Here is a 24,691-nt window from a genome sequence, read left to right on the forward strand (position 1 = left end):
TTGTACGATGCTTTACGTTACGCTCCAATACAAATCAGTGGAGCAGAAATACAAGTCTAATTTTAATTAGATAGAGTTTTATCACAGAATGTTATAGGCTTTCCGGATTCTATTTCACCGTTATTTGGTTTCAGTGATATACGTGTACATACATGTACTATTTGTCAGCTGACAGTAGACGCGACGGAACAGGTAAGAATATTACCCGTAATTTGTTTAATTAGAGAAAATCCTCTTTTGTAGCATTTCTTGATTGTCAATGTCGGGGTTAACGACAAATAATTACATAAACACTCTGTTTTCTTGACTTAATCATCCCAAATTTTATTCTACTTTCGATATCTATACATGTACTGTACATGTGGATATTACATCTATACTGGCTAGATGTATACTTTCATACAAATCTTTGGTGTATTGCTACCACTTATCAATTTGTGGAACTATTATCATTGACATTTAGTTAACTAGGCCTAGGCCTATTCAGGAAGAACTGTTACCAGGCCAGTATTCTATTTTTATGTCAGTTTATTGCGGTACTGTCCGTTTTAAGCTATGTGTATAGAGCTGGATTTTACTCTAGACAATTTTATTTTGGGTTGCAGTATTGCATGGTTGATTAAAACCTTTATTATGGCTTCAGAAATATGGTATAAAACTCGCAGCTAATTTGATAGCGTTAACGGCCGTGGTTAGGTACTTTCGTTTTCAAATTCTTAGTACAGGGCGTATGTGTATTGATTTTTAAATATTCCAGTTGCTTCCCTTTGTCCAATCCAGAAATCATGCCAAACGTATTAGCTGACACCTGACCCGATAGGGAAAATAGAGGGTACATATGCTACTAGTCATAAAGTTCGGCATGGAATGTTATCAAATTTAGCCACAAATATCCTGGGGAAAGGGGAACAGAGTTGTTTTTTTTTAAAATAAATTTTGGCTCTGACCACCAGGGGGCAGTAGGGGCGGGGCTCACTAGGGAAACTAGAGTTAAATCCTTTAAATTGCTACTTGTCATAGAGTTCTGCGTGGATTGTAACCAAAATTGGCCATAAACATCCTTTGGGGAAGGGGAACAGAGTTTGTATAGTTTTCGTGCTGAACCCTGGGGTCAGGAGGGGCGGTGTGAAGGTTTTATTTCTTTATAAGTATGTATGTTTTTAAAGTGAATAGTCGGGCAAAGGAAACCATTCTAAATGCGTTCTTTGGCCTTCCAAAAGTCATTGTATACCATAATGATGGTCAAGTTCTGCTCACGGTGTCCAGTTTTGACCATTGAAATTTTGGGGAAGCCCCGTGTAAATTTAGCACAGTTCTAAATATAAATTCGCCAAACTCTTTCAAAACGAGGCTGCGTGGAAATGTCAACATGGATATGTGTTTCTCAGTCGTGTCGGTTTCGTTTCGTGTGATAAACCACTAATGCGGTATGTAAATTGTTGTTTTGAGATGATACATTTGATGCAAATGAAGTATTCTTACATAAATGACAATGCCTTGTAATCATTTTTCGATAAAAGCATCTTTAGACATGGAAATCGACACAAATATTCGGCCGATGCAGAAATGGGGCCCCGGCAAGGGGCAATTATTGCAGCATCGCAATCGTCGTATTTCAAATCAACCAAATCATGAAGGTTAAATACAAATAATCGTAACATAATTTCCCATTTAAAACCACACGAAAACGTTCCATACAACGTCCATGCATGTAGCTGTCAAAGATGTGAAAATAAATTAGCTCATAGACATTCTACATAGATATTTTACAAGTACAAATTGTGTTCAATTATTCGTGTGGTTTTTTGCAGAGATTTAATTAATTATCTATGTCTCTGTTTTTTTTTGTAAAAAAAATATTTGAGTTCTGAAGAGAGATGATGACATGAATGTCCAGCTGGAAGGAAAGAAACTTTTATGATGTATATGTATTGTACAATGTCAGGGGCGGATTCAGGTCTTGGTGTGCAGGGGGCAGGGGGGGGGGGGGGGGGCACAATTTGAGAAAAAAAATTCCGATTGGATTTTTTCCCATATGATGCCATTGAGAATTAATTCTGCTATTATTCTGAGATCTCAGCATAAAGTCTTATACTGCTTATAAAAGTGACAAAAAGTCTGAGAGACATTAATTTATTTTCACAATTTTACATGAACACTGTATATATCACATTTTGGAAAAATTTGAGATAAAAATTTCTTTCTATCAGAATGAAATCTCAATGACATTGTCAGTATATAACTTAGTGAAAAGAACAATGTAAAGATGTTATAGCTTGTAGCCAAGAACACTCTTTAAGTGTTTTATTCAACAAATAATAACAAGAAACCTTTATCAACATACAAATTATATCCTGACTTCATGTATGTAAAATCAATTGTTATTTTTTTTAAAAACAATGATCATCACTTACAAGACTAGAATTGCGAAAGACTTTTGAACTTACATATATGATATATATTGCTTTATTAATGACATATTCTTATGAATTATTTGAGTCCTACATCTTATAATTAAAAAAAAAAACTTGTTAATAAAATTCAAAATATGAAACCAATAATTTATATATTAACACTATAGCTAGTACTACTGTCACATTAGGCACTACTGCAGTAAGTCATAAGACTTAGCATTATATACATCAACAACATTGTAAAAAAAAGAACCAATACTATCATCACATTAGCTACTATTGCAGTAAATCATAGACTTAAAAATATTGCAAATAGTGTACATTACCATGAACATACTACAAACCATAAGGTTGATGTGAAACTAATATCACGTTAATAGCTACTATTATCATAAAATAATACTTCATAACACTATCATCATGATCACCTATTGCTATTTGCTAGTGTACAAGTCTATTCCTCAAACAGAATATTTGGGACCTGCATCCTCCTTGGGTGTTTCCTGGCAAATTCTGTCACAATGTCAGTGACCCTCACATTCACTGTCCTATGGATAAACATCAGTGCAAGAGCACTAAGTCTATCCTGTCCCATAGTTGATCTCAGATAGGTTTTGAGAAGTCGTAGACAACTAATACTTCTCTCACACTCACAACTTGTCACCGGAAAGGTTCCACATATCTTCAGAATGGTGTGAATGTTCGAAAAGAAATCTTTATCACAAGCCTTGATGGTGGCAGAAATGGATGAAGGTTTTTCTGGATTTTCCTTCCAAAATATTTTCCACTGTCTCATTTCTGCCTCCAATGTCCTCGAAGAAGGCAGATCATCTCCAAAGAATTCAGTCAAGGCACCTATATCGATGTTTCTGTCATCCAGCTCTGAAGGTACTAACATCAATCCCAGGGCTGCTCTCTGGTGCAAACTGGTGAAGCGTGTCTTCATTTCCTCCAGAAGATGATCGAGCACTGGAATGCTGATAGATTTTCTATAGTAATCTTCTGGGGACTGTGCTGGTACATTGTTTCTTTTCGACTGGCGACCACAAGTTCTTGGTTTAGAAATTGGTATGTCCAATTCCTCTGCTAAGGCCACAGCTTCTTGGAACCATTCTTGGTGTACATTGTCTATGTCATCTCTGCAGGACTGTAGAGATGCCTTCACCAATGTCACATTCTTCAGGGCTCGACCAACATCAAGTGTACGCTCTTGAAGTGATTTAGACAGTCCCCTCAAATATCCAAGACATCTGTGTACAATGATTAAACACACTAGAAAATCAAAGGTGCAAACAGAGTTCAAAAGTGACGAGGCATCAGCAGCTCCTGGTGTCCTGGTATTCGGCAATTTGGCGTACATCTCCAAAGTTTCCACTGTAGCAGGTAGAAAATCAATGAAGACATCGAATGCATCATGGCGCTCCACCCACCTGGTTCTACATAACTCTTTGAGTTTGTGGCGCTTGTTTTCAGGCAACTCCAAAGCATTGATAGCTTCCTCAAGAGAGTCTTGCTTTTTGGGGGAAAACTCAAAGAATCGAACCACCTGGTCTGCAGTACTCATCATGTTTCGTACAGCTGGGATGGTACAGGCCTGTACAATACAACGATTCAATTGATGAGCTGTACACCAAAAAGGGAGAGCCTTTGGGTACTGTTGTTGAATTCTTGGTCCAACACCTTTTGTTTTCCCAGCCATGTTCCCAGCTCCATCATAACACTGGCTTCGCATTTTGTTTCTGTCAAGTCCAACCTGGTCAATTAGATTTAATAGTTCATGTGACAGATTCTCTCCAGTTGTTCCCTCACTGACATTTATAAAGGAAAGGAAGTCTTCTCTTATTTCGCCCGTGTTGTCCACAAACCTGATTGTAACTGCTAGCTGCTCATGATTACTTATGTCTCTGACTTCATCTGCAGACAATGAATAGAATCCACCTGATGCCAGGCAATCATTCACAACTTTCCGAAGTATGTAATTGCCAATGGTAGTGATTATTTCATTTTGTGTTGTTTTGGAAATATAAGTTGCATTCTTTGGACCATTTTCCAGGTGATGTTGGAGATTGCTGTCTCCCCCTTTGATCCTGTACTCAAGGAGAGCTTTAAAGTTTCCTGTGTTGACTGACGGATCTGCGCTGTGGCGACTGTCATCTCTGTGTCCACGTAGGGAAATGTTTTGTCGTCCACAAAACAAAACTGTCTCAACAATTGTCTCCAAGACTTTCATGTTTCTCTCTTTCCTAGCTTCTAGAGCAGCATCAATTTGATGATGAATGGGAACCTGCTTATCTTCCTTACATTTCAAAAAGTTAGTACTTTTTACAACGCTGTCCATGTGTAGTTCGTGTCCAGTCCCAGTTTTTTTGTGTGAACTAGCGCTGTTATCTCCAGAATTGTGTCTGATCTTATGAAAATGTTCGTCAAATCTCTCAACAGCTTTTTTCCAATTTCTGAATGGCTCCGACACAAGTTGACATTTTCTCTCAGTTCCACCGGGAAATAAAAAGCAATGCAAGCAAAAGGCACCGTTAGTAGATGGAGAGTAGACCAATCCTGGAAATCGAGAAATCCATGCAAGCTGGAAACTTCTCTGTTTTTGACCAAACTTTGTGGAAGGAAACTTATAGCTGCTGTCTGGTTGAAAATGGTTTTTGATAATGTTATATTTATCTTCTTCTGACAATTGTCTTCCCATGTATGTAGCAATATCAAGGTCAGCATTTCTAAATGATATGGCTGAAGTACTGGGGCAAGTTGGTGGATCACATCTAGCACGTTTGGAAGAATTGTCTTGGGAAGCATCATGGTCTAGGGATCTGTAATAAAATTGTAAATTCAAATTAAGTGATGTTTACATTGAAATGCTGCAACGATGCATCATTATAAAGATTTTTAAACTGTTACTCTGTAAATAAACGTACATTCCATGTAGCTGCTATAGAATTAAAACTAGGAAATTCTCCCAAACATTGATAATATTTAATTCTTCACATTCATGTAGGCCTATGCTGTGAGAATTAACACATCATATATATTTCCAGAAAACATATAGGCCTACATGTATATTACTTTCCTTTTCTGTTGTTTCTTGTTCTTTTTTTGTGTTCTGGAGAAAAAGATGATTGAGTTGGAAGAAAAGTAATTAATTAAGAGAAATGTGTACAACAGTACCTTGTCTGTAGCCGAGGGGTTCTATACTGTTTTAATAGTCCAGTAATTAATAATTAATAATTAAATTGAAAATTTCAAAATTAAGATAAAATTGTAAATTCCATTTTTAAATGAAGCGGTTCCCCTCCTTTGAGAGTACACAGTGTGTATACCCTTTTTGGTTTTTAGGATAACATGACAATCAATCAGGTATGTGTGTGTTGGGGGGGGGGGGGCTAAACAACAGAAGAATCATGAGGTTGGGAAGTTGTAACTTGGGTGGGGGGTTGAAATATAGAAGAAATAGCTACAGATAACTGGAAGTGGAAGGGTGCTTTATCATTGATCTGGTCATTGCATATTTGGGGTTTACATGGCTTTTTTTTGGTTATTTAGTCTCATTGCCCCCCCCCCCCCCCCCCCCCCCCAAGTTACAACTTCCCAATAGGTACCACTTTTTTGTTTAGAACTCAAATCAAAGACAGATGTACATAGTACTACATACTACATTTTAGTCTATGTGTTTGTAATCACTGTTACTACAGTTTAAATACATAAATGTTCTATGTACAAGTTACACATAGACAATAAATGTGAAATTTGGTTCAGACAAAAAGATTTGTAACATTTCAGATAACTTGCTAGTTTTATGGTTTTATTTATATGTTGAGTCTACTCTCTTGTAAAGTAGAATTTAGAAATCCTAAGACAATGGTATCTATATTGCTTTATGTAAAAAAATCCTTATATTTTAAAAGTAATTGAAAAGCTATCTCACAAGCCCTGCCAAACAAATGGGCAGGCATGTGGATGCAAGATTATAATCACTGGATCTAGAGGACTAATATAAACAAATATTTCTACAAAGTTAAACAATGAAAAAGTATAGCATCATAATTTTATTTAATGACTACAGTTGAAAGGAACATTTAATAAATTAATACTGTTTAAATGTTCTGTTCATGATCTTCTAGGTCCATATTGGTAAAGTTTACTTTCAAGAGCACTCAAATCAACATTCTTCAGTCTTCATATGATGCTAATTGTATGTACATTTTGTATATGTATACATACACTTGTATACAGGTCCAAGGGATGAACTTTCTGTATTCATGTCACTATGCATGCATGGTGCCTGCAAAAAAAGAACCAACAATTTTTTATATCTGTTGAATATGACAAAAATTGAAATGATCAATTTCAAATATATATAAATGAATAAATGTAGGTTCATTCTACATGTTTTTTTTTTATTTTAGAGAAAACCTTTTATAAGTTGTGAATGTGTCACTGATGCATTTAATAGAATCAAATATTGTTCCAAAAGAAGATACAAAATTCATTATCTATAGTTCCAACAAAAATTCAGAATAATTATAAATGATACATGGCTGCAGTACATTTCAACTCTGTAAAGTTTGTCATATACATTGTACACATGAACCAGGTACAGTTGTAATAAATATACAAACACTATTTATTATTATGACCAGAAATAATAATGTATGTGTTCTCCAAAATATATCTAAAGAACAAGCTAAAACCTACATGTACATATGTATATGTATGTGTATACCACTACCAGAACAATAATTTACAAATTAAAAATCTATAAATATATACAACAGAACTGTATGAATTGACCGGTAGCATAATATAGATTAATTGAAACAAATCTTAGCTTGATAATGCACTTGCATTACAACGGTACATTTTATAATTATACAGGGCATTACCCCTAAAGAGGCCCCATGAAAGAACCGCTATTTACCCAAGGGTTACGTTTTACGTGATTGGGGAACACGTATGAAACATGTGACCATATGTGACAACTCATTCATGAAAAAATACTGCTAGGAACTAATTACATAATGATCAAAATACGAAGACTCACTCACTATCAGCTGAGCAGGGAGTACCGGGTTGTAGGCCTAGGTACGTACAGTAGCGGTCCGGAGCCGCCTGCTCGTTTGAACTGTTCTCTTCACTATAACAAGTTGTATTAACACTCTCCATGCGTCGTAATATTTACCGAGTCATATGTTGGGAATGTCGCTGCTCCATTGCCTTTCCTTTCGCATTTTAGGGGAGTCAGTTGGTTGTTTTGGCGGAAACCTTTTGGTTCAAAACTACGGTAGCCATGTTTTGTTTACTACGGAGAGTGGTGGATGTTGCGCATGCGTTAAGATTGAACTGCACTGATAGCCGGTCGGGAGGATTTTTAGGATTCCTATAATATATATTAATTTCTTTGCATACAGAGCGATTTTGATGGGAGATTTTATTTTTCTATTTCATAAGAAATTATACTGGATATATTAACACCATTTTTACCGATTTTAGCCCTTCTTTGCCCGACTATTCGCTTTAACGTCGTCATAAGGAATCACTGCTGCTTGTCCCAAGCCCCCATTTGAGAAGGAAGACATTTAATTTCCGCATTCCATTTTTGGCCAACTTATTATATTGGAAGCTTTAAATCAGAAACTTGATCGGTTTTACGCCAGTGTTGCTGATTAATGGTTCATTCTGTACGATTATAAAATGGTAACGTATGAATATAAGCAAACTTACGTACGTGTACGGGTACGTGCATCCTCGATACTCCAGGGGTTTCGATCACTTACATAGCTCTAGATCGTAAGTGATCGGAACGCAGGAACCCCTGCACTGTAAACTTTTGAGTGTTAAGTTACACCAAAAAAGGTGGCACCACCGCTGCCTCCTTTTTTGGTGCAACATTACACCAATTTTTAGCACGATGGAGCGTAGCTTATAGCATGACCCTAGTTTTGAAAATCACCTTGTGAACAGGATATCTCAAGTTATATATCATTAACAGCAATGAAATTTGGTATGGACATGTAGTTATAGATCAGGACGGAACTGATCAAATTTGGCGACAAACAGACATAAACTGTATTTTTTTGGGAATTAAAATATATTTCATTCCTTCTTTGTCTATAGTAATATTTAAATGAGAAACACAATGCATTATGGGAAATTATATGGCCGCCGGTACCGCTTCATACAAAAGAAAAAGAAAAGATTAAGGCAATTAAGAGACATTCATTATTTTTCTAACCTTAAATATGTTATTCAAAGTGTCATGACATCATAATTACCTGTGTTGGATAATCTATATTCCCTGGACAGTGTCACAAGTCAGGTGATGCCCTAGTTTCATCTAGATGCTGTTTATAGTCCTATATGCGTATGTAAATGTGTTACATACAATGGTTGAGAGTTAATTAATGTATTTTGTTATTAAGGCCCTGGGAAAGGCTCGCCTGTAGCTGCCAATGTCAATTTGTTGACCCGTAGTACACATTCCGTTGTGCCGAGACCCAGCCAATATAACTTGTGCATTGTTATCTTAATTGTGAAATTGATCTTGTGTTGAAGAAAATGAGATAAAGGATAAGTAATTAATTTCAACGTATTGAAGCTAATTCAGTTCACCTCTTATAATCAGGACAGCCAAACATCTTTGATTTTTTGTCACCTATAATGAATTAAGTCCTCCTCCAGCAGGTATATTTTAAAAGTCTAGTCAACTTAACACTTTTATTATACATATTTACACAAGTACATGTGTGATACCGATAAGCAAACATACAGTGTACAGGAAAAAGTTTCCCCAATTATTTTATATCATATTACAATATTCTGATACATTTGAATTAACAACATTGTTAAATGTCTGAATTTTATTAAATTTTCTAATATTAAAGTTAAGTTAATACAATTTGAATTGGTCCCAACAATATTCACACTAAGAAGATGCTGCTTCTGCATACGCTCACACTAAAATCTTTTTTTTTTTGCTCAGCAAAAAACTGTTCTCCACAAATCAATTTTTTTATAAAACTGCTGATCTATATATCAATTAACATTTGATAAAAGACATCTGTCTTGAAAGAAGGGTATGATTATATTGCCACCTTTTTGGTGTAAACTTAATCCAGGATAGGTGTAACCTTCTTCCAAAATAGGTGGAACATTTTTCCTAAATTGGTGTAACCTTCATCCAAAAAGGTGTAACCTAATCCAGGATCGGTGTAACCTCATCCCAAATTGGTGTAACCTTCATCCAAAATAGGCGTAACATTCATCCCAATTTGGTGTAACCTTCAACCCAAATTCGTGTAACCTTCATCCCAAATTGGTGTAACCTTCATCCAAAATAGGTGTAACCTTCATCCCAAATTGGTGTAACCTTCATCCATAATCCGCGTTACCTTCATTCAAAATTGGTCTAACCTTCATCCAATATCGGTGTAACCTTCATCCAAAACTGGTGTAACCTTCATCCAGGATCAGTGTTACCTTCATCCAAAATTGGTGTATCCTTCATCCAATATCGGTGTAACCTTCATCCCAAATTGGTGTAACCTTCATCCAAAAAAGGTGTAACCTAATCCAGGATCGGTGTAACCTCATCCCAAATTGTGTAACCTTCATCCAAAATAGGCGTAACATTCATCCCAATTTGGTGTAACCTTCAACCCAAATTCGTGTAACCTTCATCCCAAATTGGTGTAACCTTCATCCAAAATAGGTGTAACCTTCATCCCAAATTGGTGTAACCTTCATCCATAATCCGCGTTACCTTCATCCAAAATTGGTCTAACCTTCATCCAATATCGGTGTAACCTTCATCCAAAACTGGTGTAACCTTCATCCAGGATCAGTGCTACCTTCATCCAAAATTAGTGTATCCTTCATCCAATATCGGTGTAACCTTCCCAAATCGGTGTAACCTTCATCCAAGATCGGTGTAACCGTCTTCCGAAATTGGTGTAACTTTCATCCAAAAAAGGTGTAACTTCATCCAGGATCGGTGTAACCTCATTCCAAATTGGTGTAACCTTCATCCAAAATAGGTGTTACCTTCATCCCAATTTGGTGTAACCATCATCCCAAATTTGGGTAACCTTCATCCCAAATTGATGTAACCTTCATCCCAAATAGGTGTAACCTTCATCCCAAATTGGTGTAACCTTCATCCATAATCGGTGTTACCTTCATCCAAAATTGGTGTAACCTTCATCCAATATCGGTGTAACATTCATCCCAAATTGGTGTAATCTTCATCCAGGATCGGTGTTACCTTAATTCCAAATTGGTGTAACCTTCATCCAATATCGGTGTAACCTTGTTCCCAAATCGGTGTAACCTTATCTAAGATCGGTGTAACGTTCATCCCAAATTGGTGTAACTTTCATCCAATATCGGTGTAACCTTCTTCCCAAATCGGTGTAACCATCTTCCAAGATCGGTGTAACCGTCTTCCGAAATTGGTGTAACCTTCACCCAATAACTGTGTAACCTTCTTCCCACATTGTTATAACCCTTATCCAAGATCGGTGTAACTGTTTTCCCAAATTGGTGGTTCCTTCTACATCCTGAAAAAAATACAAAACAAACCACAAAGCATCTTGTTCTTCTGAATTTACCACTTAGTACATTTGTAGTTTAATGTAACAAATTTAAGGGACTAACTTTATATAATTATATATGTTAAAATTAAAGTGTCTATAAATTTCTAGTTTCTATTCAGAAATTCAGAACCAAGCGTCGATCGAGAGAGAGATTCTGGATTACCTATCTACAGACCCGCTATCCCAAAGGCATTAACGAACGTTAAATATACAAATTGACATCAATTGATCACTTGCTTTGCAATTAATTATCCCTATTTCCAGCATTTTCCCGTTCTGTTCTACGCGTTTTTGATCCTTTACATAATCTGCCCAGCAAAAGGCGACTAAATTTGGGACTTTGCTTCTTTGCCAACACACCGAGGAGATAGGCGACTAAATTTGCATCCTATACCATAGCTGCAATATTGTAGCTCAAAAGACTTTTTGACAGAAAATGGTGTCGTCTTTAGAGCTACAATTGGTGCCTATTACTGCTAATGGAGCAAAGTAATGATTATGCAAACCATTATAAAACGTTTGTTTGCATTTTTATCGTACTTGTTTGATATCGCTTACCAACTAGGCAATCAAACTGAACCACACAAAATATCAAATTCTCATCGAGTCATTATTTTTGTACATAATACATATGAAGGTCTTTCTGAAGGGAATTTATACGGCAAGTCCACAAAATGTGAATTTGACGTCTTGTGAGCGGTACGGCAGATATTAAGAATGGTAGTTATGTTTGTTTTGGACAAAAATGATATGTAAATGCATGTATACACATAAAATAATTGGAAACCTACAAAAAGTATAGAAAACTATGCCCGAGTGATTTTCGGAGGCAGTGCTCCACTACGACACATATGGACCAATTCGTACGTTCTACCTATACCAATGAGCACTATAAATCTATTTCGCCACACATTTGACGTCACACGTGGCACGCTTTCCAGTCATAGTTCATATTTTTAGCGTTCTGCCGAACAGCATGGATACACTTTTGTAGATCCGGCCTTCGGCTGCCACTTGCCGAAGGGTAAATTGCGTTCCACTGTGCTATATAGTTTAATATTTGTCTAGTGTATATATACACTTGACAAACAGGAATATACAATGTATTTCAATATACAATATATATATATGGTTCCGAAATGGTTGTTATTTATTGATTGTGTAGATTTTAAAAGATATGTAAATTCATCAGAGAGTCATAGTGCAATGTACCTGCATTTGAATAATTTGTTCATTATGGAAACATTTACGTGTACTGTACATGTATACTTATATACATTCTAACACGTGTACAGATGAGAATGGGTTTGTATAGTATACAGTTTTCATGTTTGTACATTGAATTGCTGTATTAAACATCATAACCTAAATCACTGTCTTTGTCAGTGACCATAATACAGTACGCAAGCGATTCTAATTTCTATATTTTATTAGTAATTTTACATTTTTTAAAACTCCTCTCAAGAAATTTTTGCAACCATAAAAACTTCAAAGTTGACAACATAAAGAATACTTATCTAACGCTTATTTTGAAATAATGTACATGCTCTTCCGTTGCAATCTTGCAATTGAATGTAAAATTACTTTAGGAATAACAATTTAAAAATATGTAAAATTACTAATAATATATAGAAAAAATTCAATTGTGTACTTTATTAAATTATTATGGCCACTGACTGTACGTTGTACGTAACATGTACATTAATATTGTATATGGGGAGATAAATTGTACATGTATATACCTTTAAAAAAAAGGGTTCTAATTACTTACGCAACACATGTACAGCCACCAGACTTGATAAAGGGTTTAGTTCCCATAAGTATCCAGCAATCGTATGGCTCCCCGTTCTGTTGTGGCTCAGGTATACACTTGGCTTAATATGACCGTGCTGCTGGTGATACACGACATTACTGATGTGGTTCTGTTGGAAAATTTTATATGCGTTGTCATCTTTATAATGCCTGATCCGGTCTTGACCCCAACCACAATCACTACTGAGATCCACAAAGATATATCCAAACCCGATATCGGGTAGCTGCGACTTGCAACTTGATATCGTAAAAACATCCGGCATCAACAACCATCGTCCTCCTATTTCGAGATGTTTTTCGTAATCGTCTGTCTCAAGAGACGATAAATTTAACTAGTCGGCAACTTCAGATAATTTCAAAAGTGCCCCTTTAGTTTTATTAATTGTTAGTATTCCCTTACCTGTCAAATGATCTTTAAGCTGACCGCCATTTTGTACAGAACATGCCCTGAACAAAGTCCCATAGGCCTATGATGTAATGTAACACTTCATGCGATGGTTTGGTGAAAAGTAACACCATTGTGATGTAAGGTAAGACTTCAAACGAAGATCTGGTGTAAAGTAACCCCGATGAGGTGTAAGGTTACACTTTAAAGTTAGAATTTGGTGTAAAGTGACACCACTGTGGTAAGGTAACACTTCAAACGAAGATCTTGTGTAAAGTAACACTTCTAAGTTTGGATTTGATGTAAAGTAAAACCACTGTGGTGTAAGGTTACCCTTTCATATTACGATTTGGTGTAAAGTAACACCGCTGTGGTGTAAGGTAACCCTTTCAAGTTATGCTTTGGTGTAAAGTAACACCACTGTGGTGTAAGGTTACCCTTTCAAACGAAGATCTGGTGTAAAGTAACACCGCTGAGGTGTAATGTTACCATATCAAATTAGGTCTTCAGAAAAATATGATTCTTCTATGATTTTCCTTATTTCTCTGATGACATCATGCCAGGACTCGCACATTGAACAGTGCATATCATGATTATGGTCACAGACACTCTGGTACATGATTAGATTTGGATCACTTAGAGCCGAGTCCCTACAATGATCAGCACATGAAGAGCTCTTCACAACACGGACTTTGTATCCCGACTTCAGATAGATCTGATATCCATTTAACTGTGATATCAACTGCAGAGTCTTTACCCTCGGTACTCCATGCTCCTCTAGTTTTGAAACAACTTTAATGAGATGATCAAATCCTTCGTGTCCTTCGGCTGAGATGTTATCAAGGCCTTTCATACTTGTTCTCGTGGATGTTGCACATATTTTTAAAACTTTGAAAAGTGTTGCTCTAGAGAGAGGCTCAAACCCAGAGTCTATACAGTAGCACTGATACATACCTATCAGTGTGGAATGGCATGCTGTCCGGACAACCTCAGGTATCTGAAGCATCTCGCCAGTATCAAGTTTCAATTCTCTTGTTCCATACGAAGCAATCTGATAAAACGCTGGATTAAAGAAAAATGCCAAGGCATGCTCCATTTTCTCTGGATCCATTCTCATTCTTTTGTATTTGGTACATTCTTTAGGTTTCTAACCAGACTGAAACTGAGCTGTATAAAGCCTTGCTTGATCAATGCGGTATGTTGTTAATTCAGGAATACAACCAAGGAGTTCAGCTTTGGACATGGATCTGGACAGTAGGGATAATAGTTGACATCTTATGAAATTATCTTCAGTTGCTCCATTTAGATGTACCACAGTGTTCATAAGATCAGAGTTGGAATTACCTTTACCATTGGTGTTGCTTTGTTTCGAGGTAATCATGTCCAAAAGTTCTTTAGCCTGGCCTGGTGCTATGGTATTAAGAATAGCATCAACAACTGCACTTGCTTTTTTCTTGACGTAACGCTTTGAGCTATCTGCCATATCCTCTAATGCAGTATTTACTTTGTACCTTACAGGACTGATGGAAGAGGACTGGAGATACGCATTCAATTTCTCAAACTCATTCTGTTCCAGTAGATTCTCAACACTCCAGGAAGATATCTGTGATTCATCTTCACTCGGATTCTCTGATAAAGTCTGTGATGTGTCGTTGAAGACCTGAAATAATCAAAAATAAGATAATAATAAAATGCTTTATATACATTGTACATAGTTTAACAGGGTCATGGACAACATCTGTATGAAATATCAGAAGTGTGAAATCTTAACGCAGACATGTATTGTAGTAAGTCATAATTCCTGAGCTTGAGGCCATAGCAGGCAGTGGTAAAGAATTTTTGATGTCTCTGTAAAATAAGTCTTTCCAGAAAGGTCTTTGCACAGACTTATAATCATATTTTTCAATCGCATAAAAAGGAGTTAATTATAAAAAATGTGGGGTTTCTGCTTTAAATTTGAGATCAGATATAGAACATCATTTATCAACACTGATATCAATTATACTTCACTTCCCCTTGGTTATAATTGGTATATATATAGAAATTGTGAAAACGATGTAAATATTTCAACCTCGTTTGCAGTGACCGCCTTTATCAATGATATAACAGAAATACAGTGTATCTTTAATTGGGTCAATAAAATCCCTAGATTTTCACTAAAGGTTAATTTCGACAGGAGGCCAACAAGCCTTAACAGTCATCTGACTATTGGCACAAAACAACATAGTCAAAGTATACAGTAGTGGCTAACAATTAAGGTGATATAAGGATCTCCATAGTTGAAGCTGTAAGTTTCAGAAATATTTCATGACTCTGACCTTAAAAGTAGGTAAATGTCATTCACTTGAACAAACTTGGTAGCACTTCATCCTAGTATGTTTCAGGCCTTATATTAGGTCTTTATGCCTCTTAATTATTCACAGGAAATTGTTTAAATATTTTAGCCTATTTGATCCCTGTGACCTTGAATGACCATTCGAACAAACTTGGTAACCCTTCATCCCAGCATGCTGAGGCCCAATATCAGGTCTCTAGGCTTTTAGTTTTAGCCTATTTGACCCCTGTGACCTTGAATGGCAGTCATCCCAGCATGTCACAGTCCTAACATCAGGTCTGTTGGCCTCTTTGTTATTCACAAGAAGAGGTTTCAAAATTTAGCCATTTTGACCTGCATGACCTTCAATGAAGGTCAAGGTCATTCATTTGCATAACTTGTTTCTACTGATGTTCCATGACATATATGGTTGTTACCCATTCATAAATTAAAGAGGAGTCAGATTTTAAAGCCAATTTTCAGTAAAATTACCCCTTCTGAGCCCCGCCCCTCTGTCCCCATATGGTTCATTCCTGGGTCCTTTATATAAAATATGATTGTCTTTCCCCAGTTATGTTTTACAAATATGATTGTATTCAACTCAAGGAGTAAGAGCCCCAACCCTTTGTCCCTAGGGTCATTTACATAAAATAAGATTGTCCTCCCCTAATGATCTACCCCTTCTGAGCCCAGCCCCTCTGTCTCCAGGGGTCGGATCTAACTTGTTTATATAAAATATGTTTGTCCTTCTCCAATGATTTTTACACCAAATATGGATGTAATCCACTCAAGGGTTAAGGAGAAGTAGGATTTTGTACAGGGTACAGCGCCCAACGATGGACAAAACAAGACGACAACAGATCTTCCTAACCTTCGGTCAGATGGCCTAAAAATAATTTATTTTTTATTTTACCTCATTGTTTGCTGTATTTGGGTAATTGCAAGACGTGGTAGGATCTCTCAGATTATATGGCGTGGCTTGGAATACCTGTAAAATAGATTAAAGATGGTTGTTTATCAGTCATGTTTTTTTTCATTCCATTCATAAAATGCTAATGGCAATCTATACAGACAAAGAAGAACCTACATATTGTATAAAAAAATTCAGAGATCCTTTTAGCACTGTCATAGAAATAGCGCTAACATACTTCAACTTAAAAAATCCAATATGGTGCTTGTAAGCCATCTTTTTGTCTGAGTTTTCCAAAATTCAATAAGCACCACTATGGTATGGTCCAAAAAATGTTTTTATTTTATTTTACCTCATTATTTGCTGTATTTGGGTAATTGCAAGACGTGGTAGGATCTCTCAGATTATATGGCGTGGCTTTGAATACCTGTAAAATAGATTAAAGATGGTTGTTTATCAGTCATGTTTTTTTTTTCATTTCATTCACAAAATGCAAATGGCAATCTACAGTGTATATGGATAAAGAAGAACCTACATATTGTATAAAAAAAAAAAAACTTTTAGCACTGTCTTAGAAATAGTGCTAACACATTTCAACTTACAGGAGTCTGATAGATGCGATTGGCCAATATTGTGTTTATATGTTTTATCAGAACACATGATCATATATATCAGGTCACCATTACGGCCCATGGGCCTCTTGTTATTTTACCTCATTGTTTGCTGTATTTGGGTAATTGCAAGACGTGGTAGGATCTCTCAGATTATATGGCGTGGCTTGGAATACCTGTAAAATAAATAAGCAGTTTTGCATCACTCCATCATTTGTCATATCTGCTACAATGCCATTAAGATCCAATCCTCGTTTCCTCAGTAAATAATAATTTAAGGAAAATTATGATTTAAACCTTCAATTATGTTTTCTTCAATAATGAATTGATGTACCTATTATAATTATACACATATTTTTTATCAAATATTATTAAAAAAATAAATTTCTTATTTATGTTTTTAATGAAAATATATCAAGTTCCATTTTGATAGAATTAGTTTCATTAAAATTAACAAAACCATTTTAACTACTATATTTTATCATTACATGTACAGGAACAGTTGATATTTGAATCTCTGCAGTTCTCTTTCCAGCAAATCTTGATCTACTATGTCTGGACCAGCCACCTTGGTGTTACCTTGGAATGTGTCTGTGATCTGTCTCCCATAGAATTCTGCCAACCTCCTGGTGGATTCCTGAATTAATAAATTTGTTAAAAACATTCATCAAAATAAATAATAGGCTATAAAAGAAAATGTATTTCCACCTACATAAATGTACTTCTGGGGCGATTCTTATGACTGTGACTCACTAGTATATTAATAACCAATATTTTTTTCAATTAATAAATAAATTAAGATAATATATCTGGTATATTTCTGGGATCAAGGACACTGATCGATGCTAAAGCTGTCTCTGATAGCAGACTGTAAACAAATGGAATTCCCTTTCGTTCCAGGAAATATGCCACAGTCATACGTTCATCCCGGTCACCTCTCTGTCTGCGCCTCATCCGCAAATCTGTTCTGTCTGTTATTTCATTGAATACTGTATTGGCATCTTCCATTTATGTAGATGTCAGGTCCCCCCTCTGATACCTGTCAATCAATGCATGTAGTTCATTTGTTGTTACCTTAACTCTGGATTCTAGTATGGTAAAGTTTATTTGTTCCTCCTGAAGGGTAAAGACTCAGGAAGTTGACAGGCCTCAGGATGTCGCACAACAATAGGACCATTCCCATAATGTCTCTTCTTGTGAGATTATGTCTCAACCCAAATACCTCTGGCTCTTTCTTGTCGGCATAAAGAGTCTCCAGAGTGTCCACTAAGCTGCTAAACCTTTCCTTTAACCTGAGACATGCACGCAGATGTGATAACCATCTAGTTGTAGCCGCACGGATTAGTTTCAAAGGTGCCATTCCATATGCCTCTTGTACCCTCTTAAAAACAGACATCTTTTGGGGAGAAAACTCCATCAGCTTCCACAGGCCAAGAAGAGTACCATCTAACTCATTAAGGAGTGGGTATTCTTTCAGCAGATGGACAAGGCATAATGCTAAGCGATGGTTGCGGCAGTTGATGTAGATTGCATACGGCGATGCATGTGTAATTCTCCGCTGTAGACCTGCTTAAAAACATTCATAAATTTTTAAAAATGATTGATCGAAATGTAAATTATTGTTACAGATTGAGAATAATTAATTATTGAGTGCCATGCATACTAACTTACATATTGAATTCCCTGAGTGAAGTAAAATTCAATTGAATATGACTTCAATATTAAAACATTTTATATTGTCTGCAAAAATGGTGTTTTTTCAATCAAAATGTTATAAATATAATATGTATACAAAAATGTACTAACTTTTATATAATATAAATATAATTTAAATTAATTTATGATATCGAAATAATTATCAATATTTAAAAATAAACAAATAAATAGCATATTATTCATTAATAAAAGTGTTAAAAAGCTTCTCAATTTAGAAAACATAAGTACCTTTCAGAGATCCACTCATGGTGTTACAACCATCAAATCCAGTAAACCTGATGTCTTCTATGTTGACATTTTTGGCGAGCAAGAGGGATTCAATGGCCATCATCAGAGCTTCAGCGGTTGTTTTTTCTACATTTATTAAGCCTAAATATTGGTATTCTGCCATGGATGACCCATCCATGATCCATCGTCCGAAAATGCTAAACTGGGTTCTGTTGGCTTTGTCGGTACTTTCATCAGCGAGAAGAGCAAACATTTTTCCATGCAAACTTTGTAATAATTCCTGTTCAAGACAACTACTCATACAGTCAATGAAGTCAGTGACAGACTTGGAAGAAAGATATGTTGTACATTTGCTAGCTGCACCGGTACCCTCAGTCTGTGATTTGTTTGCTGAATTAAGATGATCCCTCAAATTTGTAAGTCCCAAATCGGCTACAAATCTAACTACTTGTTCAAAGTTTTCAGTGACGGCCCATTTTTGCCGGATCAGAATATTCACACACTGAAACATTTGTTTTATGACTTCTCGATTTTTCAGCGTTTGATTAATGTTTTGTTCTACAAGCATGGAATGAACACTTGAAACTTTTGTATTATAGTTTATGTATTTCCTGTTTGCGTCACAATGACGTTTGCTTTGTTCATGTTTCGACAATTGTTATGTTGGATGACAAGTAAGTTCCAATCCTTTCTGAACAAATTCTGGTTGCGCGAATCCTGATACGAGGGCGAATATTTCACACGTTTTGCACATATAACCTCCCCTGAGAGAGTTATAATATAACCATATGTATTTTTGCTCATACGGAATAGTTGCCATCTTACGCGCATCATATTCAACACGTTTAGGAAATGTTTCATCCGAAAACTCACCTTGATCGCATGGTTTTTCTTCGCGATCGGAGGTAGTCTTTTCTTTTTCTGTGTTGTAATCGTCCGATGAAGCAACTTGTTCGACTCGCTCGAGTTGCGGCGGTTTTGACGTGCTAGTTGACGAAACTTCACATGTGGTTTCTGCAGGCTTGTCATCTTTTTTCTCTGTATCTAAATCCTCTTGTGTCTGTATTGGTTTAAAACCAAATTTTTCCAACTTGTTGATGTCTTTTGGCCCCTTTTTTAATCGTTTTGTGTAGTATTTTGCATTGTGTGACATTCTGACAGTCCAACAGACGGCGACGAGACTTCATCCTATCACGTGACCCGATTCCCTACCGTAAATCGGCTCATGTCGTAAACAAGAGTTGCAAAACGTTACATAACGAAAGTACTCACCATGGATACATAACAACAACTCGCGGAGAAATGTATGTCGACTTTTATTTCGTTTTTAGTATTCAACATATCATGACAATTTCATACCAAGAATGACATTACTCAGACTTTCAATTTTAGATTCTGATTGGGAATTTTTAACTACAAATTGGGAATTTTAGCTAAATTTTTGGAGGGAAATGGGTCCGTTATTCGGCCCCAGATTCTACTGTAGGAAAATCCCTGCACATCAATATAAGAGAGAAAGATAAAGAAATTCCACAATGTAAACAAAGTTTCATAAGTTTACAGATTTTAAATAAAGGGTTGTTATTTGATCCAACTTAAAACATTGAATTTGTCTGTATCCACTTGCATTCATACATGTACCATCTTTAATGCATTCGAAACACTGTTCAATTCCTATATATAGCTTTAAAATTCTAAAATTGTTCTATTTTTACCTCATTGTTTGTTGTATGTTCTCATCTTGAGAAAAATAAGGGGGTACATGTGAAAATCAGAGGGTACAAGCAATCTTAAGTATAAATGATGCTGTTATATTAAACCATGCTCTGTGGAATATATATATGAACCTCACACTTTTAAAAAAGCTATTTATGTTAGTTTTTTGCAATTATATTTTTTCATACGCAATGTTAATTTCGCTTATTTCTTTGAAAAAAAAGTGTGTTGTTTTTTTTTAAATATTTATAACTATGTTTTTTATTTCACTGCTGCAATATAATGTTTTTTTTAATTAAATTTAGGCTGTAATTTAAGTGTCTGAACACAATGCAGACCGTCTCTGGCATTGTTCATAATTTGTTACTCCCTTATTTACTGCGAAAACGCAATTGATGCACGGTGTTTCGGTCGGGAGTAAATTATTTCACCAAGTTCAATGAACATTAGTTAGGTAACAAAAACGGGAAATAACCTAAATCAAGTGGAGTCGTCAATCAGCCAATCAAAATTGCAGGATCGTCTTCAGAAACACAACACAAGTGATGGGCCGATTAGAAATGACACATAGCATACGGAAATTAAGTTTTCTTTTAATTTAAATTGTTTTCCGAACATAGTTATTACTGTAGTCAAATATACAATTTTCATATCAAATTTCAGAACGTGCAGTCTACGCATTGTTAGTTAGGTGCTGTAGAGCTGTACAATTAAATTTAGATAAAAATATGACTTTTGATTATTAGGTAAGTGAAGCGATGTGTTCGAATCTGACCTTTTGAGACGCGGATGTTTGTAAGAATATTGCATGTACTATTTCTACAGTTCCACGTACCTGCGCCAACTGGTACCAAAGAACCAACGTTCTTCATAATCATTTGGCTCATCTCCGTGTTGACATTTCTGTATGGCTTGGCTCTTTCCTTGTGCCCGGGATATTGATATGTAGATCGCTGTTTCCAGTATAAACCCTGGCGGTCCCGGTTATATGGACATACAGTGTATAAATTGAGGTCGGCATCAAACAGCCCGCAGCGTACCGCTATCAGGTGTCCTTCCGATATAACGCCATTAGTATTGACAGATAGACCTTTTAGGTGTTGATTAAAAGGTCTATTGCAACCACGCAACAAAATTACCTAGGTATTTTCAAAGTGTGACGATAACCCACATGGTGTACCCGTAAATACCGACACGGAACACTTCCCCCCCCCCCCCCCAGATGTATTGGGGAAGTCATGTCGTTAGACTGGTTCCCTTCCATTAGTTCTCTACTCTCCGCCATGCTGCGCTCCGCTCACTAGGTCAGTGAAGCGTACGCAAGAGAGGTAACTGAGGCGGGAACCAGTCTATCATGTCATTTGGCTCTGACAGCTGGCGGGATTGTTTACCAATGAAGATTCCACAAAGGGGGATAACTCTCACGAAAAAATGATATTTTCAACGGGCTTTTTCTTCAGATCAGCGGCATATTTATATCTACATTTTTGTATTTCTGCATAAAAACACAAAGTTTTTTCTGTGCGAATCATTTAATTATATCTGCCACTTTTGTAAACAACTGATCTTAACTTTCAGCTACCCCGGTCTTAGAAGAAAAAAATATGTATAAATTTGCCTCTTGTAAAGGCTTATATATGGGCATATTTTTTGAGTTGTGAATTTTCTAAAGGGCTCGTTTTTTTCAATATGATTTTTATTCACATTTAATGGTTTTAAGTTGCTTTATAGACATAGTTCTTCAATATAAACATGCCATTGGAACATTTTTCGGATTTCAAAAATCAAAATTTTGGATATTTGCATGATTTTTAGGCAGACTGGTACTTAAGTAAACACTAAAAGTTTACAGTGTGGTGTATCGAGGATGGGATACGTGTAGGAGGAGAATCCCCGGAATTTAGCGTGTATGATGCTAAAATAGAACAAATACTTAACTAGGTCACTCTGACCTACATTTTGGATTTTTTTATCTTTCTCAATTTCTATATGTAGATTAACCTAGGACTCTGGTTGTGCATATTGCATTTTAGGACCGATCGATCAACAAGATGGCTGACATGCAGCCATTTTGCATTTTGAGAGCTGAAGTTTGTTACCGCTATTTCTCGGAAAATATCGAAGGGATCTGTCTCAAACTTCATGTGTAGGGTTCAGTTATGACCTAGAGTTTGGGACCGATCTGTCAACAAAATGGCCTACCAGCCACTATCTTGGATTATGATAGTTGGAGATTAAAGAGCAAAAGAAAGATATTTCTTGCCATTGTCAGACATAGATCATTCCTTGGTGGGCGCCAAGATCCCTCTGGGATCTCTTGTTTGTGATTGATTCATTATATATAACTACTTCAAATAAAATGATCCAATTGTGTATGAATTGTCCACTCTGCTTTAAGAACAAATAATTTATCATTTATAATAATATTACAGGTTCGGATTTAAAGTATGGCCAGTCATGCAGCTCAAGTGCCCACCGAGGTCCGATGTCCAAAACACCCAACTGTGAATGCTATATATATCTGTCTCGAAGTTGAATGTAAAGAGGCACTGGCATGCCCCCACTGCAATATCGAGTCGGGCGGTCATTTTAAACATGGATTTGCTCTACTAGATAACCACCTAGAAGTTTTTAAGAAACGGATACAAGAATCAAATACAATTACTAGAGATAATGTCCTGGTCCCACTACAGACAAAAGCCAAACAAGTTGAGGAAGGTTTGAGTGGATTTGATAATGAGTCGGCTAACATGACCGGAAATGTCGAGGCACGAGGGGAGAAAATCATAAGCCACACTAAGGGAATTGTTGACGAGCTGAAGGGAAAATATAATCAGATCAGAATGTCAAATCGCATGAGACTGGAACAATACCGTGACAGTCTTTTGGCAAGAATCGCTGAAGTGGAGACTGATTTAGCTGCACATGAGAGATGTCTGACTGAGAATCACAAAGCGGATATCGTCAATACTGCTAAAACAGGGATAACAAAGACATACGGAACCATAGGATACCCGGATAACATTCAGGAGGTGTCCTTCAACGAAAGTGAGAGTCCTTTGAACGAACTCGAAACACTTATTGGGAGTCTGCAGGTCGGAAATGATGAGCAGGGAAGGTATGTACTTGTTACATTGTCGTACATCTATTTCTGTAAGATTATTGCCATAACATTTTTAGGTCATCTGACCCGAAGTGACCTATAGTCATCGTGATTCGTCCGTCGTCGTCCGCCGTCCGCCGTCCGCTGTCCGCCGTCCGCCGTCCGCTGTCCGCTGTCCGCCGTCCGCCGTCCGCCGTCCGCCGTCCGCCGTCCGTCGTGCGTAAACTTTTTCATTTAAAACGCTACTCCTCCTTAACCGCTAAGCGGATTTCATCCATATTTGGTGTGAAGCATTATTGGGGAAGGAAAATCATATTTTTTATAAATAAGCTTGGTCCAATCCCTAGGGGCTGAGGGGTGGGGCCCCAAAAGGGCAAATTTTCTTATTTTAAGCTTTAAACTCCTACTCCTCCTTCATCCTTGGGTTGATTTCATCCATATTTGGTGTGAAACATCATTAGGGAAGGACAGTCATATTTTATATAAATGAGCCTGGTCCGACCCCTAGGGGCTGAGGGTTGGGGCCCCAAAAGGGCAAATTTTCTTAATTTTTGCTTTAAAATCCTACTCCTCCTTCATCCTTGGATGAATTTCATCCATATTTGGTGTGAAACATTATTGGGGAAGAACAATCATATTTTATATAAATGAGCTTGGTCCAACTCCTAGGGGATGAGGGATGGGACCCCAAAAGGGCAAATTTTCTTATTTTAAGCTTTAAAATCCTACTCCTTCATCCTTGGGTTGATTTCATCCATATTTAGTGTTAAACATCATTAGGGAAGGACAATCATATTTTATATAAATGAGCCTTGTCCGACCCCTAGGGTCAGAGGGACAGGGCCCCAAAAGGGTAAATTTTCTTAATTTTAGCTTTAAAATCCT

The 24,691-nt window shown here is 36.6% G+C and overlaps 3 protein-coding genes across 4 annotated transcripts in view; 1 reads left to right on the plus strand and 2 right to left on the minus strand.

Annotated features, from left to right (window-relative positions):
• Window positions 1-42: 42 nt before the first annotated feature.
• The window catches only part of LOC138329805 (uncharacterized), an 80,906-nt gene continuing 56,257 nt past the window's right edge, over window positions 43-24,691 (plus strand). Inside the window, 2 exon segments of the mRNA XM_069277100.1 lie at window positions 43-192; window positions 23,136-23,821. Of these exon segments, the coding sequence (XP_069133201.1) occupies window positions 23,151-23,821 (671 nt within the window). The 5' untranslated portion in view covers window positions 43-192; window positions 23,136-23,150.
• On the minus strand, window positions 2,238-11,642 carry LOC138329956 (52 kDa repressor of the inhibitor of the protein kinase-like). 2 transcript variants are annotated; one of them, XM_069277262.1, is made up of 3 exons: window positions 7,466-11,642; window positions 6,642-6,702; window positions 2,238-5,233 (listed from the first exon to the last, which is right to left on the minus strand). In XM_069277262.1, exon 3 carries the CDS (start codon window positions 5,110-5,112, stop codon window positions 2,869-2,871), a length of 2,244 nt encoding a protein of 747 aa, XP_069133363.1. In that variant the 5' UTR covers window positions 5,113-5,233; window positions 6,642-6,702; window positions 7,466-11,642; the 3' UTR covers window positions 2,238-2,868. The 2 variants fall into 2 exon arrangements, with proteins under 2 accessions (XP_069133363.1, XP_069133362.1); XM_069277261.1 differs by having other exon boundaries at window positions 6,642-11,642.
• Window positions 12,665-17,247, minus strand: LOC138329804 (uncharacterized). The gene is made up of 5 exons (XM_069277099.1): window positions 17,145-17,247; window positions 16,785-16,859; window positions 16,436-16,510; window positions 14,392-14,868; window positions 12,665-14,355 (listed from the first exon to the last, which is right to left on the minus strand). The coding sequence occupies exons 1-5, from the start codon at window positions 17,244-17,246 to the stop codon at window positions 13,702-13,704; spliced, it is 1,383 nt and encodes a 460-aa protein (XP_069133200.1). The 5' UTR covers window position 17,247; the 3' UTR covers window positions 12,665-13,701.

This window comes from Argopecten irradians, chromosome 8, assembly GCF_041381155.1.
Source record: "Argopecten irradians isolate NY chromosome 8, Ai_NY, whole genome shotgun sequence".
Lineage (NCBI taxonomy): Eukaryota > Metazoa > Mollusca > Bivalvia > Pectinida > Pectinidae > Argopecten > Argopecten irradians.

What these genes read in the sequence shown, in the direction of transcription:
- LOC138329956 (XM_069277262.1), bottom strand. Translation starts at nt 5,112, where the DNA reads ATGGGAAGACAATTGTCAGAAGAAGATAAATATAACATTATCAAAAAC.
- LOC138329804 (XM_069277099.1), bottom strand. Translation starts at nt 17,246, where the DNA reads ATGCAAAACTGCTTATTTATTTTACAGGTATTCCAAGCCACGCCATAT. An exon ending in CAAATACAGCAAACAATGAG is followed by an intron (nt 16,860 to 17,144) that starts GTAAAATAACAA and finishes TCTATTTTACAG; the next exon opens with GTATTCAAAGCCACGCCATA. An exon ending in CAACATACCGCATTGATCAA is followed by an intron (nt 14,356 to 14,391) that starts GCAAGGCTTTAT and finishes CAGTCTGGTTAG; the next exon opens with AAACCTAAAGAATGTACCAA.